The sequence below is a fragment of the Calypte anna genome, chromosome 1 (assembly GCF_003957555.1).
Source record: "Calypte anna isolate BGI_N300 chromosome 1, bCalAnn1_v1.p, whole genome shotgun sequence".
In the NCBI taxonomy this organism is placed as follows: domain Eukaryota; kingdom Metazoa; phylum Chordata; class Aves; order Apodiformes; family Trochilidae; genus Calypte; species Calypte anna.
The window spans coordinates 52650483-52672358 of record NC_044244.1 but is presented as its reverse complement, the minus strand read 5'-3'; the positions used below and the strand labels follow the sequence as shown (position 1 = coordinate 52672358).

The following is a 21876-nucleotide window of genomic DNA, read 5'->3' as shown; positions in this document are numbered from 1 at the left end:
AAAGGGACAAATCCCACTCTAATCCAACCAAAGACATAACTGAGCTGTACCAGTCACTTTTACCTACCTGGACATCATGTAGCTCCCTCAACACCCACTCCAACCCAGTTCTCCTATTCCCATACTGACACTTCTGCCACAGCTAACTTTGCACTTCTGAGCCAGGTATGTCTTAGAGCAAGAACTAACCATCCTCAGCTTTACTCTTTGCCTTTTTATAACAATTTCTTTGATTTTTCCTTCAGTCTCCCATTTTTCCCCTGGAGTGCATTCCTTGATGAATCTCCTCTCTCAGATGAGATTTGAGAGCCTTGACTTCATCTGGGTTACTCCTTTCTCAGATGTTGCTGCAGTCATCATAGTGGGTTTTTTTAATGTAAAGGCCACAGTTTTCAGAACAGGTACCCAAAATAAGAGTCAGTTTCCTGAATGTGAGTAATTTTAAGCATAAATTAATTGATCTGTACTGGCCTTGCCGACAACACCAGTAGAAGAACTCATATTCTCTAAGCCACTGTCTATGGGCTAGCTCTGACCACATTGTACAGCATTTAAATCTCATTTCCCCTAGGATACACTGGATGTTTCTATGCCCTTGAGGCATAATTAATTTTTATGTATGCTTTCTTGCTTGGTTTTGTGCTTGCTCATTTTCCTGATTTTTCTCTTCTCTTCTCTTCTCTTCTCTTCTCTTCTCTTCTCTTCTCTTCTCTTCTCTTCTCTTCTCTTTTCTCTTCTCTTCTCTTCTCTTCTCTTCTCTCTCTTCTCTTCTCTTTTCTCTTCTCTTCTCTTCTCTTCTCTTCTCTTCTCTTCTCTTCTCTTCTCTTCTCTTCTCTTCTCTTCTCTTCTCTTCTCTTCTCTTCTCTTCTCTTCTCTTCTCTTCTCTTCTCTTCTCTTCTCTTCTCTTCTCTTCTCTTCTCTTCTCTTCTCTTCTCTTCTCTTCTCTTCTCTTCTCTTCTTCTTTCCCCTTTCCTTCCTAGGGAGCTAAGGACCTGGAAAGGGAGCCATACCTGCACTTTAGAAGGAATGGGAGGTGCTCTACACTTAGTTGAGTTTCAGGATCCTCTCTCATTTCTTGTGTACCCCTGTACATCTCACAGGTGTTTCATTTTTACATGAAGTAGACTTTTGCAGTTTTTAAATGGTACTTTTCCCATTCAGAGTCCTCTGAAACCATTCTAAGAGTATCAAGGCTAACCACTGCTAAAGGAAGGCAACCAGAATGCAAAACACAGAACCAGGGGATCACTGAACTGAGTTAGTAGGAAAGGTCTCAAAACAGAACAGTCAAGAATTCCAATGGATAGCCAGGAGAAGCTGCAAGAAGAAGGAGGCATCAAGGTGTTAAGAGATGAAGAAAGAATGGATTAGAGACACAGGTACGTATTTTTCATCACTCTGTTGGAGTGGCTGAGAGTACTTCTGCAGTGCAGAGGGGCATCAGTTTTGGCATTTGCCAGGTGGTTGTGGTTTGAACTGCCCATAGACAGATAGATAAGAACAGCTCTGATCAAGCTGCCTATTTAACACCTATCTTTGAAGCAGGCAAAATCAAGTCTTTTAAGAAAGTGCTTTAGGTTGTCATGTCAGCTGCAGCACTGTGGAGACATTATTTTTTTTTTTGTGGAAAACGATGGAAGGACTGGAAGTGACAGGCTGGAGCCAACCAGAGAATTTCTCATTTTTCTGCACATGCAGTGTTCTTGCAAACTCTACCTTCTTGTGTTATGGAAAGATCATAGGCAGAATTCAGCACCAGTTTTGTTTTCCTGTTCAAGGCCTTCTGTGTGAGTACAGCAACAGCTCAGGGAGCTCAGGATGTAGAATGGGGAGGAACTGTCCCTTTACAGCTTCAGTCCTGCTGGAGGAGGCAAGAGCCTTGTTTGGTCAGGACATCTGGTTGGAATTTTACCTTGACCTATATACTTACAGTCACCAGCTCTTCTGGCTCTGAGATGGTGCTCTCCTGCATGCTGCTTCTTTTCCCACATTGCCTACATCAGAGATCTACCAGATAAATCACAGGGAAACTACACACAACTAACTCACGGGGTTGTGTGGAGGGGATGGAGGAAACAGAGCACCTCTCTGCCTTGTGGATGAAAATCTGTCCTGGTAATGCCAGATCTCCCACTGGCAGGAATATTGCTAAACCTTGAGAGAGTTTTTTTTCTCTACTCAGATTTAGGTTTCCCAAGAAAAACAGTTTGCTAAGGGGAAAGAAAAGGAACAAGACTTAGAGTAGTAGCCATTTAGTTGGCCATGAGGGAGGGAAAAGTAGAAAAAGACTTTCTTTCATCTTCACTAACCATCCTTCAGTTTCAGAATGTTCATTTTCCCACTATTTGCTGCAGAATTAACACTAAAAAATCTTTCCTTTAAAATGAAATAACTTCCCTAATCAGATGGGTTTTCTGAATCAAGAACTTCCTTTTTTTTTTTCCTCCTTTCTTCTCAGAATACTTCAGACAAAAGACCGAGGTACTATCAGCCTCTCACTGCTCATCTTAGTCCCCTCAAACACAGATTCCCACAGAAGCTACTGAGATGGAAGTGCTTATGGGGATTTGCAGTCAGGAAAAGGCAAGGAGCCCCCGTTAGCTCAGCACAAAGATCGTGCCCAGTTCCCTTCACTGATCCATGCCCAGGAGATGCGGTCGGAGGGACGAGGAGAGGAAGGGAGGAGCCACAGGGCAACCCGCCCCCACCCTCAAAGCTGCTACGATTTTTTTTTTTTTTTTTTTTTTTTTTTTTTTGTCACTGTCTCCAATCTGTTTCAGTTCTGTGAAGCATCTGAGGAAGCAAAAGGCAAGAAGAAACAACCCGTTGTTGAAAATACATTGCGCTCTTCAGGATGGACTTTTGTCCTGCTGGTAAGCCTTGACCATCTTTCACCTTGTTTTCTGTGAGGACTATGAACTTAGTTTGATGGGGCAGAGCATATCATGAAATCCCACCATCTAGAGGGGATGCTGCAGCCAGTGGCTGGACGAATGGGATGGTGGAAGATCCCTGGTGGTGCAGGAAATTGCTTGTCAGCCTTGAGCATTAGACATGGCTTTCTTTGCACTTGCTCTCCCCTAAACAAACTCCTTCAGTATTGTAGTTATGTCATAACTATGTTATATATAACCATTAGGTCACCAGCTGGACTTTATGATCTCAGAAGCCCTTTTCAGCCTCACTGATTCTGTGACTCTGTGAGCAGAATAAATTTCCCCATATATTTGAATGGCCTTTGTGCTGAGTGCTGCTGGTGATCCCGAGCTGAACTAGAAACTGACTCAGGCCTGTCAAGGCTATATATGACACCTGGAATGAACACCTATAAGCTTTGGCTTTTCTTCATGCAGCTCTGGCATGGCTTGCAAGGTCTTTAGTGGTGTTTTCCTACAGCCCTCAGGTGCTTGATTGCCTCTGTGGAGCACTGGTATCCCAGTGCAACATGCTTGCAAGGCTTTTGGTACTGGGGTGTCTGGTTTCTGTATGGATGTTAAGGACAAATGACTGCACTAAGGTTCTACCAACTCCAAGTGACCTACAGGTGTGCTTGGCTGGCCCTGAAATAATCTCAAAAGGCAGATGTGGGTGGGGGGAGAAAAGCCATATCTGAGGAACTGAGAGAGCTCATTTGGCTCTCTCTCTCACTGAAGGTGGTGGATGAAGCAGTTGGGATTCAGCAGAGAAAGGCAAACTGCCAGACTGAATATTTTTTCTAGCCTCTGGCTGAGGAAGCTCTATATGTCTGCACAAAGGCAGGGAGAGCTGAAGAGGAATAGGCTCATCAGGGGTCAGGAAGAGAAGAGATCATCTTGCAAAGGCTCTGCTGTGCCTAACTCTCTGTCTTCTCAGGCTTTTGATATATATATATATCAGGATATCAGGATATATATATCAGGATATCAGGATATATATATCAGGATATATATATATATATCAGGATATATATATATAGGAGCACGGAATGGAGGGAAAAATCAGTGCCCAGTTTCAATAAATGCGACATGGTTTAGCTCCCAGGTGGGTAGCTAAGGAAAGGACATGCTCAAACCTCACACCAGCCTTGCTTACTGAGGAAATCAGTAGGACCTGTGGGAGCTGAGTTCTCCCCAGCTTATGCATGTTGGTGAAGGCAGATCACCCGACCCTCACCACCTGAAACAAACCATGAATAAAATTTCTGCAGGACAAGATGGGCAGGAGGACATGGGTACCTCATGTTTGGCTACTTATTTTGGAGGGTGTATTAAAAAAAAACAATGGGTCTCAGAACTGATGGTCTGACACAGTCATTCACTCAAGTTATATTTTATAGAGTTAATTGCATCTTAAAAGTTAAGACACTGCAGTAGCACAATGAGATCCTGCTCAAGGACAATATGGGTTTGCTCAGCTCTGGCTAGAGGCAATGCCTGAAGAGAAATGCTGTTTCTGACTGAAGTCTTCACTCCGTGTCAACCTGTCACTTCACGGATGGGTTGGAAAAGACTCTACCTTGGGACTCAAGGTTACCCCCAGATACAGGTTTCCAGAGAGCTTCAGATCCTTGAATGTGTTTCAAGTTTTGCAGTTGTGGCATGATTTTGCTGAAGTTCAAAGGTGCATATATACCTTTTTCTGGAGTTCTTCCATCCTGTAGGTGCAGTGGCCCTGTTAGCCACCATAGGATGCAGCTGAGAGCTGTGTCTGTGGGGAGACTGCTCTCCCTGCAGGGAGTGCCCTTTACCAGATTCCCTCAAGACCCTCTCGTGACTGTCTAGGGGAGGCCATGAAGCCAGCGTGACAAATCCTTGAGCTGGATGCGTGGGACATGGGAAAGCAGGCTTTGTAGTGTGCTATCATGTGATAATACGTATGGAGTGAGAGCCACAGGCAAAAGTGGCTGGAAGCTATCCTGATTGCTCTGTGTTTTCACATGGGATAAAAGGACTGGGAGGCAACATAAGTTCTTCACACATTGCTGGTATGCACAAATCAAAGCCCTGTGAGGTCCATGTTGAATTTCTTCTTTCACAAGCTTGAAGAGAACAGGAGTTGGTGCAGGAGGGAGACAGACTCAGCTGGGGGGAGCTGACTAGGTGGAAGGCTTCCTATTATCTACCTGGTATCAGCCTGATATTTGGGTGGGTTGGTGGTGGTCTGCACTGAAGATGACACAGCAGCCTTATGAAAAAGGAAAAGGACTTTCAGATGAAATTTTTCCTACCAGAGAGCCTCACTCAGGTACCCATCAGGCTGCTCTGCTTGTGTGCTGCTATGGGTGGAGGTGCCCACACTTTTTAGAAGCTACACTGGGAGCCCCACATTGCCTTGCAAATGGACCAGCTGAACCTCTGCTCCTGCTCCAGGTGGGTAACACATGGATTTAACAGTGCTACAGATGCAGCCATTCTTTATAACCTTCCCCTGATGTTTCTTCAGTCTGTCCTGCCAGTTCTCCTGGGTAGCCACTTCCCACTTATCTCTGTGCTCCAGAAGCTACCTTCCTATTCCTATAGTTCTGCTTTGGACTGAAAACCTCACTTGGCACCTGGAAAGCTATTCACAGCCCTTTGCAATGTGAAATGAGACCAGCAAGCCCAGTAATACTTTTTGCTGGCCACATGAGTACCCAGACTTTGGGGTAACTCCGACCTGCCTCCAGATGGGGAGGCTGAAGGTGTAAGTCACCACAACTGGAATTGAAGTCTGTGTTCTGTTGGGAGTGACAGCATTAAAAATACAAGCCTGGACAATTCATGAAGAGCTGTCAAGCCTTTCCATATGGGCCTGCCCTGAGGGTGAGGAAACAACCTCCAGGTGTAAGACTGAAAGTGTTGTGCTGCTGTTCTCTCCTTTCAGCATCTTCTCTCTGACAATAAATTCCAAGCAGCAACTTCATGTCTTCTTTGACAGGATGCTAACCAGTATTTTATGTCTTGCATCTGAACTGGAAGACTTCAGCTTTGGTTTGGCTGACAACATCCACCTGAAACCTGCAGGCGTTTTCAAAGGTTTTTCTTCACTGGTGTGAAATTTCCCCCATTATAGAGAACCCTGACCAGAGCTGTGTTCTGACCTAGCCTTACAGGGAAGTGGAACTTGGTGGTACTGAAGACTTTGATGAGGCTGAAGCCATTTTTCAGTCCCCAGATGCAGGGATTAATTCTCTCTGCCAATGCAAGTGTCTGGAGCAAGCCAGTTGGTGCTTCACTTGGAGTGTCCCTCTTCTGCTGAATCAGCTCATTCTCAGCATGGAAAGGCAAAAGGAAGGAAAGGCAAAGCAGTCTGCTCTCATTAGCTCATTGCTGCTTGCTCAGCTGCCTCTCTTGTCTTCTGTGCCTTTCTCTGGACAGTTCCCCAAACACAGAATTTGTGCTGACCTCCCCCAACTGCAGACCACAGTGTGTGTAATAACATCGATGAATGGCCTCAAAATAGCCTTGAGCAGGGCATTAGGCCTTCTCTTAGGGAAGCAGAGTACATGCAGATACTGACCTCAGAATTATTTTCTAAGCCAATCCAGGACTTCAGCTGTTTAGGAAACATAAGAAACTTTACAAGGACCCCCTCTGCAGCTCAACCTAAATTGCTCTGGAAGTCTGATTTATTTTTTCCTTGCTATTTCACTCTTTCCTGTTTTTCTGTCCCTTGATTTCCTCCCCTTCTCCATGAATTGTATACTTTTTCTCCCCTGCCTTCCACATGGACACAGGTAGTTCTTCCCCCATTTTTCTCATCCTGACAAAATGGACAGCACCTGGGAGCTGGGCTTTCAGCTATTGAGAAGGAAGGGGGTCTGAGTTATTTACAGTCTTAGTGAGGGTCGTGTTGGTGACATGATGTCCTTTGGGAGCCCCACATCTCTTTGAGATGCTTTAGGCTGCTTCAGTAGGCACAGAACAACTGAAGCAAAGCAACCAGCCACACTTTGCTGATTGGGGTGGGTGAAGGGGAGGTTCCTCAGTTATGTCCTACTGTGCTTTTGTGGAAAGAAATGTGAGGAAAAGTGATAATTTATCAAGGATTCGTGATTCAACAATTACCATCCCCTGTAGGGGTGAGAGAGATAAAGCTGGGCAGACTGAGAGGCTGGGCTCATCTCCTGTGGATGCCAGAACAGCAGGAGACATAAAACGACAAGACCCAGGCAGCACTTGCATGCATAGGGCTGACAGGAAGTCAGTAAACCACCTAACAAGCAGCAAAGCCACTGCACGGGAGGTTTTGTTGTTGTTTCTTTTTGTTTGTTCATGTTTTTTGCTTGCTTGTTTGTTTGATTGCTTTGCCCCCTCACACTGATTTGGCCATTGCAAGCTGCTGGGTGCTGCAGGATTTCCTCCCCTAAAGCAGGGCTTTAGCAATCAGTCAGCTTCTTTCAGCTCTTCAGGAGGGATGATTGCAGAGCCAGGAAGGGACGTGGGTCCTTCCCAGCCCTGGATTCATGCTGGCTCCTTGACCAGCACTTTCCTCCCAAAGGCTCAGCAGCCTCTCCCCAAGGAATGCAATGCTTGAAAACAGCGGGAGAGTGAAAGGCTCCGGCATGAGAAAAGTAATAGGACAGACTTAGCACATGGAAGATCAACCAGCCAGCAAGCTGGGGGAAGGATTAGGGTCAGGGAAGGCAGGTCTTGCTGAGCTGTTGTGGCCATGGCAGGAAAGAAGATCATGGGCTCTGAAATGACTGCCCTTGTCCCCTTTTCCTTTTGTTTATCTTGGCTGGTTCCTTCCCCTTTTTTCCCCACTCTTATTTATAGCAGTTGTTTTGCATGTGAGATCCACACTAAGATAATTTCCAAGGCAGCTGGTGCCACTTCCCCTTTTTCCAGGAAGATAAGAGGCCTGGGGGATTTTGGCTTATGAAACAGTGGAATAGGGCAGCCAATGAACTGAACTGGCTTTCTGGGCAAGCTTTGTCTCACAGTGTTTGGGTGCAGCAAGGGCTCTGACTGCAAGCTCTCCAGTGACCTTGCAGGAGCTCTAATGCTTCCAGCCTTTTGTGAGACCCTGATTTTAAGCGGGGGCTTACCATCTGCATTGCCTCTCCAGGCCTGCAGCATACTCTTTCTCCTTGCTGAGAGGCTGTGCTTCACCTGGATTATATTTAGCAGCAGTGCTGTCACCCCAGTTCTTCTAGGTCTTTTATGAATCATTTTGTGGTCTCCTTGGCTCTGCTGCTATCTCTTTGACTTCCTGTGCATTGCAAGGAAACCTACTTGTATTTCTGTATTGTCTGTGGTCCCCAGAACAACAGCCTCCCACGGATGCTCCTTCCTCAGCAAGGCTTTTATCTCCTCAGATCCCTCAGAGCCCTCAGACTTGAAAAACTCTCCCTTAAGCTGTTTCTAACTCTTTCTGTGGTGGATCAACCCATGAAGGCACTGGCTCTTCATGGGAGGTTTAGATGTAGATGAAGTATTCAGGTCACAGCTTCCCTGAAGGAAAAGGTCCTGTATGTGAGGTTGACTGACATAAAACCCACCAAAGAGCATTTGATAAGACCTCGTTGCTGTGCTTGCAGTAAAATCAGTTGAGTAGGAGGAGTGGGTTGCTATAGGGTTAGCTCAGAGGCTATCAGCACAGCAGCTGGCTGCTCGGAGGGGTATACAGGTCTGTGCTGTTCACTCTGGGCTGAAAACTATTTTCAGGACAAATCTGAGGTGCAGTGGCTACAACAGCAGGGACCAGACCAGGCTGAATGGTGCTTTGAGCAACTTGGTCTAGTGGAAGGTGTCCCTGCCCATGTGGAAGGGTTGGAACACAATGATCTTTAAATCCCTTCCAGTACAAACTATTCTATAATTCTGTGAGCATAGATGCTGGAACACAGACATCAGAGTTGCTGTGGCAACATCCTAGGAGAGGATAGGTGCTGAGAGGTTGAGGGAGCCTTTGCTGCAATACCTTGGCCCCAGTACTATTGTCACAGATATCTCTCTGTTCTTCCAGGGTCAACTGACTTGAGCAAGGCTGAAGAGGCTGAAATAGAGGCAATCAGGCAGCACAGAAAAGAGCTTTTGGAGGACATTAAGGTAAGGACCATCTTGTTCCTACTTTCTGCCTAGCCTTCTCAAAAACTGTCTTCACCAAGGGATGTCTTCACATAACAGTCCAGGCCATGCAGAAGTGTGCCTGAACATGAGACCTTTGGTCTGGTACGATCCAACTTGATTCTTGAGCTTCAAGCTGCCCTGGAATATTTGCCACCAGTGTCCATACAATCTGTGATACCCTCTGCTACCATAATGGGATATTTGAGAAATGCTGGTTAGCTCATTAGCAGGGATGAGCTGGGATAGCATGTTTAGGACTAAAGAAATTAGAATGATTTTATTAAGTCATACTGTCAGGAACTTACGGTTATTTTTAATTACTGATTACCTGCTAATGACGTGTCAGTCCTAGTTACCTGCTGCATCCCCCTGTGTTTTTCAAGGTTTTGCTTGGTTTGTGGGCCTCTAACAAGTCCTCCACAAAAGATCCTGTCTCTTTAGAGAGGTACGAGAGGACCTTCCACTGATCTTTCTATGGTTGAACTTTTTTTTCTTCTTTTCTTTTAGCAGATCTAAACATTTTCTCCATAGACTCCTAAAATGTCTGGAAGTGGCAGATTCAAAGGAGTCAGTAATACCACATCACAGCCCTGCGTTGTGCTGTGCACTTTCTACTCTGTTCTGCCACCATGTTGGAATGTGGGCTCCCATTCAGGAGTTGCACAGCATCATTGGACTTGAAATGATTTCGCCACAATATAAAGAGGTCCAGGTGCCTGGGCAATAGGTGCAGTATTTCCTTGCATAAAAGAAATCTTTAACTTCTCAGTTTCCAATATTTATCATCCCTGCTGCAAAATCAGAATTACAACTCTTGCAATTCTTGCAACTCTTCTTGCAACATGTTATGAATGTATGTGCATGTGGTTTGCTTGTCTGTGGTTCTTAGCTCTTCAGTTTTCAGAACAGGCAATGGGCACTGTAAGAGGCAGGAACAGAAATACTCTATTTGTTATCTACTAAAGGCAGAGAGAAGCTGCCAAACTATGCAGGTACATACTCTAAATCTCAAAGCCATTATCCATTGGGATATATGTTATCCAGTGTAGCTAGATAAATTTATGTGGAGGTACCTAGAACTAGAGAAATTTCCCTGGTGGCTTTCATCAGAAAATATCTAGTGATAGTCTTTAACAAAAAGACTTGGGGGGATGTCTGGTGGGGCAGAGGTAGGAGGGGGAGAATAGGTTTAGACTTGCCTGTTACACTGCCAAAAGGCAGCAGGGAAGAAAATAATAAAACTGATAACTATTTAAAATTCAGGAGCTAAGACCACAGCTTTGTTACATTTATGCAATACCAAAAGCTTAATGAGGAGCACTTCCATCTCTGGAGACTGATGAAGCACAGCACAGTGAAGGCCAAACCAAAACCAAAATCCAGAAGCCTCTTTACATTAGAAGATATTGGAAAATGTCAGTTTCCCTATGAGGGTGCATTCTGTGGCCACATGCTCACTCCTTGTTGAGGCAGGATCTGTCATAAAACAACCCTTCTTCCCCTGCTTGTTCTGGTTTGCATGAGGAAGATTTTGGGTGATTCCTGAAAGAGAGCTTGACACACTCTGGCTCTGAGGGGGACCACAACAACAGGACACAAGCAAGGAGATGGAGACATCTTATAGACATAATTTCCTTGTTAACAAAGAATATCCAGTCAAGAAGCCCATGGTCTGTCATTGTCCTAAAAGAAACTGAAGTCTACAATTAATTTATTTATTTTTAAATTTGGCATTAATTACTCTTCCTTTACTCCTTCTCTCTTCTTTCTTCACATAAAGACAAATATCTGCTCAGTGGCATTTGAATGATAGGTGCACTGAAAACTCTGCATTTCACAGTGTGGTCATACTGACCTCCAGGTTACTGGTTCCACTTCCCCTTTGTAGCAGGGCTATGCAAAGAAAAAGCTACAAGGATATGGGCCCAGTGGAAGGAGGCTCACATCTGACACTGTTTGAGGAACTGAAATCAGTGCTGGGGTGAGTTGTCTGATGCTCCACCCTAGCTAAGGTTCATTTTCGAGTCTTGATTAACAACAGACACGAGAACACCCTTCTGCCTCTCTCTCCCATTATTTTCAGCTGGAATCCAGCAAGGTCACTCAAGAGCAGTGCCCATTTCATAGACAACCTTGGCTGGTTGTGACATCTGACTTGTCCTTTTACTTTGATTGAAGGAAGAAGTAACACATGCTCTGTATGTGTCTGCTTTTTTTCCCTTCATTGCCTTCATCCTCCTGATATTTCTTTTGCAGAAGCTGAAGGAAGAGATTGCTCAAGTCTTTGCAGAGATTGAGTGCTTCCAAAATGCAGAGGAGAGACCAGAGGCAGACAGTAATCCTGGGGAGCAGACCAGGCAAGTGGGACAGGATGGGTATTCTTCTGTTTAGAAAGACTCTCTCCTGATGTTGAGAAAACAAAAACAGAAACAGGATTTGGATCTTCTCAAGGATAGGGAAATAAGGACACGAGTACCTTTCTCCCCTCTGATATTTCTCTTTATTTCTGGACAGTCAGACATCTGTCCTTGAGATATCTGAGTTACCTTGTGAGTGAACTTAAACATGGCCCTTTCTTCTGAGTCTGCCTTTCCTTCTTCATGTTTGCAGCAAACTGCCCCAGAGGGATAAGCTTCTGACCCTGGGACGGAAGAAATTCAACATGGACCCTGCAAAGGTAGGATTTAATCATTCCACCTATGAGGACTGAGCTTCTAATGGCTAATGTCCACTTACAGCCACCCATGCCAAAGGAACTACAGGCATAGCACTGTGGGGCTGGTTTCCTACCAGAAAAAAGGCTCCAGTTAGTAGCAACATCCTTCCTGTCCCTGAATAAGGCCATCTGATATGAACAAACTCTGGTGCCTCCCCCCATCATGTGCCATCCCATCAGATGTAGCTCAAAACTCAGAGAAATAAAGAGAGGATGGTTTAACACTGCCAATATGTCAAAAAAGCCAAACCTCCTTGAGTCCAGTTCTTGTCTGTGAGAGGCTAAGAACTGGCCACAGTGTGATGGAGGAGAATGAAGCATGAAGATGATGAGCTGTTTGAGAGTGTGTCACGTTCCTTGTCTCATTTAGAATGGAAGAGGACAAGCTGCCTCAATCATTTTGGAAATGGATTGTGGAGTGTTCAGTTTGATTGTGGAGTGAATCCAGTTTTTCTACTTTCTGGGACTCTGACCAGCGGGGTTCAGACCTCAGCCCTCTGCAGAAGGCTCTAAAATTGTCACGATTAAGTAAAGATGTAAGAAAGATAATTTCATCTTCCTTCCTCTTCACTAGTGGACCATTTTTTGAGCTCTGCAAGGAAAACCACAAGCTGCAATTGAATAATTGCTCATCATAACTATCCACCCCAACCAATGTCTTGGGAGGCTGCTGGTCTGAATGCCAGTTCTTATGCCTCCTCCTCCTCTGCCCTGCAGAGACCCTGAAGATGATATCTTTTCCCAGTGCCAGAGCTGGAGTATGTCCTGGTCCCCTAAACCTCCCTCTGCCAATGGGAGCTGTCTCAGAGCAGTGATATCAGTACTTAAAGCCTGCAGGAGAGCTGGTTTCATTTTGGATTTTTTCTGCCCGACCTTGGTTTGAGGCCCCAGAGGCATCTCACTCTCTGGCACTCTGTGCAGAAATACCTGAACTAGTTCTGACCCCAGACCAGTTTAGCTTTGTCTGTTCAATGCTGCTCCTATATTGTTTTTACTTTAGAATAAGTATGTGCATCGCTCTCTTTATTACTTCCCTTTTGTTACAAGCCATAGACTGACTGACAGGTGCTGCAAACCAAGGAACTTCCTTTGACCCTGCTTGCTAAGGTTACACTTCATCCATGCAATGCCAATACTCCAGAGTTCCTATCTCCACCACCTCAGGGCAAGTTCCTGAGGCTAGGGGAGGGAAGTGTTAGGAATCCTGAACAAAACCTTTTGGAAGAGACATTTTCTTCTAGGAAATGGAGCCCTGTCATCTTCGCAATTCTTCGCGAGATTAAATTGAACTCACCAAAAATCTGTCTGGGGAAAAAGAAAGGAAAATGGATGTGGAAAAATCTCACAAACATTTCAGTTTCTTCTTTTGAAACTCCCTTTTCTCTGGGGCATTTTAGAAATAGCTTCTTATATATTACAAGGAAAAGTGAATTCATTCTGTTGAAAGAGAACATTTTGATGGATATACAACAATTTTCATTTCTTTATCATACTTTTTGAGGAAAATTGCAATGTGGCCTGGAGAATTGCAGTGTTTTGAGATATTACTGAGAGTTTGAACAAAACCTCAACTGTCTCTTACTTTGAAAATCATGAAATCCCCTCTGAAATAGTGTTCACTCTTTGAACAGCCCAACTCAGACCCTCTGTATTCCATAAAAATCATACTCCATTCTTATTGACTGGGGACCATGAAATTTAAAAATTGCAGACTTTTCTGTTCTGTGTCATAGAAGAAAATTTAGCAAAAAATTATTTTGAGTTGTCTCAAGCCCATACTTTTGCCTGAGTGCATTTTTTTATTATGTCTTTTTAAAAGCAAACAATATTTTTTTCCTTCAATTTTACTGTATTCAGAAGGGAAAAAAAGATATTTAGGAACAGAACATAGAGATATTTTGATTAATACTGTTAAAATGAACTCTTTTGATTTTGCCTTAAATCTACCTTCCTTTTGGACTTCTAACCTGCATTGCCCTTTTTTGTTTGCTTGAGTTTCCACCCAAGCAAAACATCTATCCAAATCTTGGGATGAAATGGGACTGACTCACCATGGTAGACGAAGAGGGATGGAATAAGGGTGGAAAAGTGGTCTCTCATGAAGAGGCTGGAGAGTAACAGAGAAGGTGTCTCATTAAAGACAAAGGAGACTGATATCAGGGTGATTGGGGTCTTTCTTGGGGTTGGGGTACTTTCTTATCAGCCCACAGAGCTGTCTTACTTCACTGGCCTGCTTTTGTTTCCCTAGGGGATCCAGTACTTGATTGAGCACAAGGTATTGTCCTCAGACCTGCAGGAGATTGCCAGATTTCTCCACAAGGGTGAAGGCCTGAACAAGACAGCCATTGGGGATTACCTGGGTGGGAGGTAAGCAACCCAACCAGGATGAGGAGACCTGTTAGAGGCCCTGTCCTGCCTGGACCCTCTCAACTACCATTTTAGATGATCCCAGGTAGACTTCAGTCAGGTGCTGAGATTAACCATTTATAGAACTGCAGTGGCCTGAGTGTGTAGTTAACCCTGGGGTGGGGGGCACTGGAGTGTGGCTGAGTCTGGCTGTATGGGCTGCCTATCATCCTGCCTGTAATGGGGTCTGTCTTCCTAGACAAGAACATGCATCCTGGCTTCTTGTTGGTCAGAGGAAATGTGGAGGGTGGCATGGAACCAGGTGCATGTCAGCACAACACAGGACATTCAAACTGAGCAGGGTTAAAGCTCTCCTCTGACCTTATGCCCCTGTCCTCTTCCAGAGACCCCACAAACATTCAGACCCTCCAAGCCTTTGTGGCATGTCACCAGTTTGCCAACCTCAACCTGGTGCAGGCACTGAGGTGAGTATGCAGGATGCAGGGAATGGAGGAGAAGACTTCTCAGCTACTATGTCTTACCACCCAGGAAAGTTATGAAGCCCTGCTGGGTTGGAATAGGGATCTCCAATGTCTTGCTGGGTGTGTTGGCTCCAAGATTGCTGCTCTATGAGGTGGTAACACCTTTTCCTACGAAACTCTTTCATAGTCCCTTCATGGGACTGGCCATATGCAGAGAAGATGGGGAAAGCAATGTGGGTCATCATGGCTTCAGTGCTTGGGGGTATGGGGTAAGTTATTTTTTGCATCAGAAAACATGTCTGTCCACAGTGTCCATCACTTCAGTGACAAAGTGACTCTGCCTTAGGGCATCTTGTTTTCTGATAGCCCAGCCTCCTGGCTGGACTCTCTCTTGAGTTCTCTGCTGCATTGCAGGGCATTCATTAAGGAACAGGAGCCATGACTTCCAGGATGTTTTACTCTGCTTCCTCCTCTTAGTGTGCCTGAGGCTGATGAGTCCAGGCAATTTATATATAGAGAAGGAGACCTCCTGCTTCATGCACTGTGTTGTCTTCCCAATGAGATGAGGTGACTTATTTTTGTGGTGTCCCACGGACAGAGGCAAAGGGTAAATGGCCCTTGCACACAACCTGGCTAAATCTCTGGCATGCTGGTCCTGATAGGCAGTTCCTGTGGAGTTTCCGGCTGCCTGGGGAAGCACAGAAGATTGACCGGATGATGGAAGCCTTTGCCAACTGGTACTGCAAGTGTAACCCAGGAGTATTCCAGTCCACAGGTAGTTATGGGGGGAAGAAGGCCTATAAAGCTCAGCTCCACTGTTTGCTACAGAGAGAAGCCTTCCTTTTCTATTCATAAAGCACTTGGAAATGTGGATGTTTGCCCAGGGTGTGGACTGATCTGCACTCTAAGACAAGTGCCACCCACCCTGGTTTTCTTTCTCATTGCCAGATACCTGCTATGTACTCTCCTTCTCTATCATCATGCTTAACACCAGCCTGCACAACCCCAATGTGAAAGACAAGCCCCCTTTTGAAAGGTTTGTAGCCATCAACAGAGGCATTGACAATGGAGAAGACCTGCCAGAAGAGCTCTTAAAGGTAGGCAGACCCCCCCATTTTCTCATCTGTTCCTCTTTTCTCTCTGACTTGGGGTGCATTGAGAAGCAAAGATGCACAGGTCTTAGTGTAATATGGATCTGCTGACTTTCTACCATGCAAGGGGAAGAGATGCATGGGGAAAAAGGACACTGTTGTACAAAAGCAAAGCTGGAACATGTGGAATGCTCTTTGGAAAGGGGTTGCACATACGCTTGTTTGTGAAGACATGAATCAAGAAAGACAGAGCTGGAGTCTGTCCTTGTTTGGGCCCATGACAGAGACATTCAGGGATTAGCAGTATTGGTTTTAAGAAAATTTGTGCTTTTAAATGTGTCTGTGAGAGAGAGGAACAGATCCGGTAACTGTGTGAGAGAGGAAGACACAAACTGCTGGTGTCAGTGTGCCATGTAGATATGAGGATGTGAGAACAGGACACCCACCTCTGTGAGAGGCAGGTGGGGCACCTGAAATTTTTGGCTAGCTTTCAAAGTCCCAGCCCCCAAGGGCACTGTCTGTGGCTTGTGTGTGTGTGTGTGTATGAGGAAATGTCACTCTAGCCCAGATTATTAATCCTTTTCCCTTGTTCATACCCAAATATCTTAGCTGACTCCAGTGGTCACATCAGTCAGGACAGCAGTGACTGAAGTCCCTTACACCAGGATAGATCTTTGAGTGACTAGAAGCAACAAGCCCCAAATGAGTGTCTGGGTCTATTCCAGCATCTCTTCCAGCACCTGCAAAGGTCTCAGCAGCTCCATGATGTCTCTGATCCCAGAAAATGAAGATGCAAAGGGAGAGAGACAGAGACCAGAGATGTACCTATTAGCAAAGCTGCAGCTACCATTTTCCCAAGAGCTCAGCAGGCATGAGACCTCTACCTTATGAGGCAAAGTAGAAGCAGGCAGCCTGCCTACATGTGTCTAGCTTCACCCAGCCAACCTTGGAAGAGTAACTTGTGCATTGTCAAAGAAGCTGCTTACATCCCACACTCAGTTTTTTTGAGCAGCAACCCCTCAGGGTAAAGGCTTTAGATTTTTCTCCAGAGAGTTTGTTTCTTTCAGGCAATTTGAAAGAAGCTACAGGAGTCTGAACTCTCAGTTTTTCTCAGGACCAGAGACTTGTTTAATAAATGATGGCAGATAAAATATTGCAAGCAACTTTTTTGTACCCTTTGAAAGCTAGAACCTGTCTCCTTGTTGCTGCTGTTGTGAATGTCACACTGTGTGTCCCTTGGTGCAAGTCTCTTTGTGGTCATTCAGATGTGTGCGTTGGTCTCTTACTGCAAATTCCTAGTGGAGCATTTGTCACCACCAACCTAGGACCTAAATGGGACTGCAGTCTCAGTGGTTTCATGTCTCCACCATTGTCTTGGTGCTACCTGCAGCGGAACTTCTGTGACATGCTGGGGTCAGTCACAGGTGATACAGGTCACACCTTGATACAGGTGCCCACTTCTGTGTCTGTGGCTTTCCAAAAGAGGTCTCTTTTTTTTTTTTTTTTGACACAGGGAGCAAAAAAGAGCTGGTGATTTCCCTTGAGACCTTGAGAAGTGTAAATGGAAGGCTATTGTACCCCCAGTGCTCACTGCTCATTCTCCTCACCATTCACACCCCTGCCTCTGTGGAAATGGTGATGAACCAAATGGACCTAGGAGGGTCGTACAAGCTTTGTCAGAAATTTATCTTTTTCTCTTTCCTTCACCAATGCTCCGGGGCAGAATCTGTTTGAAAGCATCAAGAATGAGCCATTCTCCATACCCGAGGATGATGGAAATGACCTCACGCATACTTTCTTCAACCCTAACCATGAGGGCTGGCTCCTGAAACTGGGTAAGGGGGAGAATGCCCTGAGTTTCCCTGAATTCCGTGCCTACCTGCCTGCCTCTCACCACAGCTCTCCCCCAGGAACCCACCAGCATCTCGGCTGGCCTTCTCTCCTGACTGCTGTGGTGGGGCGAGGCTGACACCTGCTGTTGAAAGCAGCCGCCTGCCCTTTCCTCCCAGCCCACTCCTGCAGGCTCCAGTTCTCGAAAAAGGGACTTAGATATCCCTCACCCCCTCCCCGTTCCCATCAGAACAAAACTGGCTCCCTGAGTGTGCCTGTACCCCATCCGGCATCACATCAGGGGAGGGCACCATGGTTGCTTTTTTGGGGATGATGTGCAAGGAGAGCTGGGAGGGAATGCCCATGTGGGCATGTCTGGACCTTGGGTGATGGGGGGCTCTGGGGAGGGGGGGGGAGGTGGGTGGGAAGGACAGCAAAATGTGTGACTAAATGTGCTTTTGTACCTCATTGCCTTTAGGAGGACGTGTGAAGACCTGGAAACGCCGTTGGTTCATTCTGACAGATAACTGCTTGTACTACTTTGAATACACCACGGTATTAAAGGCTTAGCATGGTTTGGGAAACCATGTTCTGGGTAATTATGAGCCTCTGAGGGTCCCTGAGGGAGGAGAGGGTAGGGAGTAACTCCTCCCTTCAGCCCTCTGCTCTGAAGACTGAACTCAGACCTCCTTTCTCTCCTGTGTTGTTTCCTCTCCTCCAGTCTTGGGGAGGAGGGAGGAGGTTGGACACTGCAGATACTGCTGTGATCTTCTTCTTAACTGAGCTTCCCATTGTGTAAATGGGGCTGAACTCCCCGGGCAGACACTGCTCTTGTCACACCCCCAAAGGCACTTGTCTAGGAAACCAGAGAGGCTGTAAGTAATGGCTTAGATGTGGGGAGTGTGCTTGTTGTTATTCCGTCTTTCTTTGCCTTCAGGACAAAGAACCTCTGGGCATTATCCCCCTGGAGAACCTGTCAGTCCGGAAGGTGGATGATCCCAAAAAGCCAGTAAGTTTTCTTTGCTTGGTACTCTGCCAGCACGGGCTCTCAGGTGATCAGAGGGAAGAGAGGCTGGACACGCTCTACTTTTAGGATGCCTCTCAGAGGAAAGGTGTCATTCCAAAGTACTTTGTCCCCCCTATCTAAACATGATGGTATCTAAACATGTTTGTATTTTACCAGGGAAGATGTGGTGTGAATGGAGACCTATGGCTGACTGCATGTTATGTGTGCATGTGCATGTGTGTCTGTGTAGAGGGACAGAGATGAGTGTACACAGCTGACTCCCTGCTCATTTTGCACCAGGGCATGTGGGTTCAGTTTCTCTCCCCAGGACTCCCCATAAAGAGATACAGCATATGTAGAACAGACAGTTCTATGGAAACAGACAGTTCTAGGAAACCTGTCCATGGAGTGACATTCTGTGCATCTTCTGTGGATACCCACACTTTGATGTGACATTCACAGGAGGGGTGTGCTTAGCTAAGAGGTGTGGCCTGGAGATCTAACTCATAGGGGGACTCCAGGGGTGGGAAAGGCAAGTCACTGTGGTATTTCAGAGACAGAATGCTCTCCTCCCCTTTGAAAACTCTGAGCCTGCCACCTGTGGTCGAAGACAGCATTGTTTCCTTGGTCCACCCTACAGCTCCATTTTATTCCCTTTCTGACAGAACTGCTTTGAGCTCTTCAATCCCAACTGCAAAGGGCAGAAGATCAAAGCCTGCAAAACAGATGGGGATGGGAAGGTGGTTGAAGGCAAGCATCAGTCTTACAAGATCTCAGCAGCCACACCAGCAGAACGTGATGAGTGGATTGAGGCAATACGGTGAGGAGAACAGCACTGGAGGCCTGAGTTTGTCTCTGTTCAGCCCCAGGGACAAAAGCTCACACAGTTTGTTTGGCTACCACAGCTTTAAAATGGGGGGGGGAAAGAAGTGTTTGTGGTCTAGCAACTGTGGTTCCAAGGCCCTTTTTGGAGAATCTCTAGCCACAGCTAAACTCTCTGCTGTGTGACTGCAGATCTCCAGGTCCTATATTTTGGTGAGTGTTGTCTGTGTGCCAGTTCAGCTATGTTGCCTGTGCTTTTCTCCAGCATTCAACCTCTTACTGTTGCTCTCATTTCTTCTTGTTTCCAGGACTAGCATCACACAGGATCCTTTCTATGATCTGGTCTTTGCCCGTAAGAAAAAGATTGCCAGCAAAAACTAAGCTGTGACCTGGTGACTGGCAGCAGGAAGATGTGGTTGTTGGACAGCTTCCCTTCCATGCTGGGCTCTTACAGTGAAGAAATTTGGGAGCATTGGTTCCCCATGCCTCCCACTTGGCAGGAAGATGACTGACAGGACAACTTGCCAGCTTTGCTTCTTCCCTTCCCAAACAGAAGGCAGAGGTGTGTGGCACAATCCACTGAGGACTGTTGAAGCCATGAGTATGGTGTTTCCCATGTTCAAACGTAGAGGCTCAATAGCAGCTGACCTTTGGATTCTTGCATGATAGCCCCACACATGTAGGTCAGGATTTGAGGGGAGACAAGAATGTCTCCATCTCCTCCCACCCTCAAAGCAGGCCTGAGTATTTTTCTGTGAGGAACCACGTAGATGCTTTACAGCAGCAAAGCATGGTTTGGCCAGTTGCAGAGCAGAAAAGCCCCAGTGATTTCCATGAACAGATGTGTAGTGGTTGTGGAGAAGGGGCCACTGATTATTAAGAACCCCACTGTAAAACCAGAGGCCAAGGGAAGATAAGAAGCCCTCTGTTCAGAAGAAAGCCCTCTACCTCTTCCGTGAGAGCTGTAATCCTGAGAAGACCCTGCTCCATAGCTGAATCGTAGGTCTTAGTGCTGGATGGGGAGATAAGGAGTAAGTGAGGGTAGAGAGGCTTGGGGACAGAACAGTGGTTTTGGATCTTTTGCCTCCATGTTTTGAGTCTCAGCAACCACCACAGGTCTCCCGAGGGGAAAAACCCAAACACTAGCTATCCTCCTGGCTGCTGATGGCTCCCCAGCAAAAGTTGCTTCCTTGTACCATACCAGAGGCTTGGGCTCTGTATGTGGAAGGCCTGCCAACCAGAAGGCACTGAAAACTGGAAGTGCATACACACCACCACAAGCACACACATACAGAGAGGCATTACCATCTTCACACATCTGAAGTCTGGGTTTTTTAGTCTCTTGTTTAAAAAAAAAAAAAAAAAAAAGAAGAAGAAATAAAAGTGCCTGAACCAAGCCCAAAACTCAGGGTAACAAGATCACTTTAGTGATAGAGGTAGAGGCAGAGGGTGTGAGATAAGCGTGCCACGTTCCCATGCCTAGCCAAGCAGCCTGAGAGCACCACTGCAGCTCTGCACTGCACCCAGAATGCAGTCAGGCTGAGCAGGGGGCAGGAGCAGGGAGCTGCTGGGCAGTGTGGGAGGCAGGAACAGTTAATGGGATGAGAGCAAAGGTGCAGGGAGCTTCTTAACACTACCATCTAGAAACAGCTTGGAGGCAGATCCCATAGACCCACCAGAGGCAATTACACCTGCAGGGCTGAAGGATGTGATTAAGATATGGCTACTTCATCCGTCACTTTTCGGGTCTCTTCTAGTAAACACTGGTGCAGTCTCAGTCTCTTGGCTTTTTTTTCCTTCCTGCAGAGGGCTCTATCTACCAGGCAATCCACAGCAGGGCCAGCACAACTCGATTACTCATTCTAGTTATTTTTGACCAAGCTACAGGAACGCTGAATTAATTTCAAGAGGCAGGGAGTGTATCTCAGAGTTGAAGCACGCACTCAGCCCGGAGAAGGAACATGAAGGTTTTCTTCTGCTCGAGCCTGCAAATGTCTCCTGCATTGAAGCTTTCTGTCACTGATGCGATATGGAGTGAGTTTGCTGCCCACTGCTCTACAGTGGGCACATGTGCTCACACATACATTCATTCTTGCTTTGGGTTCATTGCAGGGAGCCAATGTCCAAAGGTGGGGGAAGGAGTCAGAATATGGCCCTTTGTCTCAGTAACATCTCCAAGTAATAGAATTATAAATAAGCACTTGCTTGGTAAAAGATGCCCCACAGCCTAGTATTTGGGTGAGAAATGTCTGTTCTAGTGACTCTCAGGACATGTTCGGTGTGACAGAAGCCATCAAAACATAGCCTGGAACCTCTCTTCTACCTCTAATCTGATCTTGGGTGAGGCAATTCAGAACAAGCTCTTCCTAGAATTTACCGGGATAACTCTTTCGAGAGCAGGTACTACCATTTGATAGTTCCTCATCCCAAATCCTTGCAATTCTCTTGAGACTGGCTATTTCCTTTCCCCTCTCTTCGTCCTCCAGACACCCATAGATTGCAAGGCAGAATTATTCCCAGTGGGGGCAGGGTGGGAAGGACAAACTTGTGA

The 21876-nt window shown here is 46.0% G+C and overlaps 1 protein-coding gene across 1 annotated transcript; it reads left to right on the top strand.

Annotated features, from left to right (window-relative positions):
• The first annotated feature begins 2839 nt into the window (after positions 1 to 2839).
• On the top strand, positions 2840 to 20661 carry CYTH4 (cytohesin 4). The gene is made up of 13 exons (XM_008495885.2): positions 2840 to 2873; positions 8929 to 9011; positions 11289 to 11389; positions 11643 to 11709; positions 13997 to 14115; positions 14499 to 14579; positions 15239 to 15351; positions 15525 to 15673; positions 17391 to 17502; positions 17976 to 18052; positions 18435 to 18506; positions 19169 to 19323; positions 19634 to 20661. Exons 1-13 carry the CDS (start codon positions 2855 to 2857, stop codon positions 19704 to 19706), a joined length of 1221 nt encoding a protein of 406 aa, XP_008494107.2. The 5' UTR covers positions 2840 to 2854; the 3' UTR covers positions 19707 to 20661.
• Positions 20662 to 21876: the final 1215 nt, after the last annotated feature.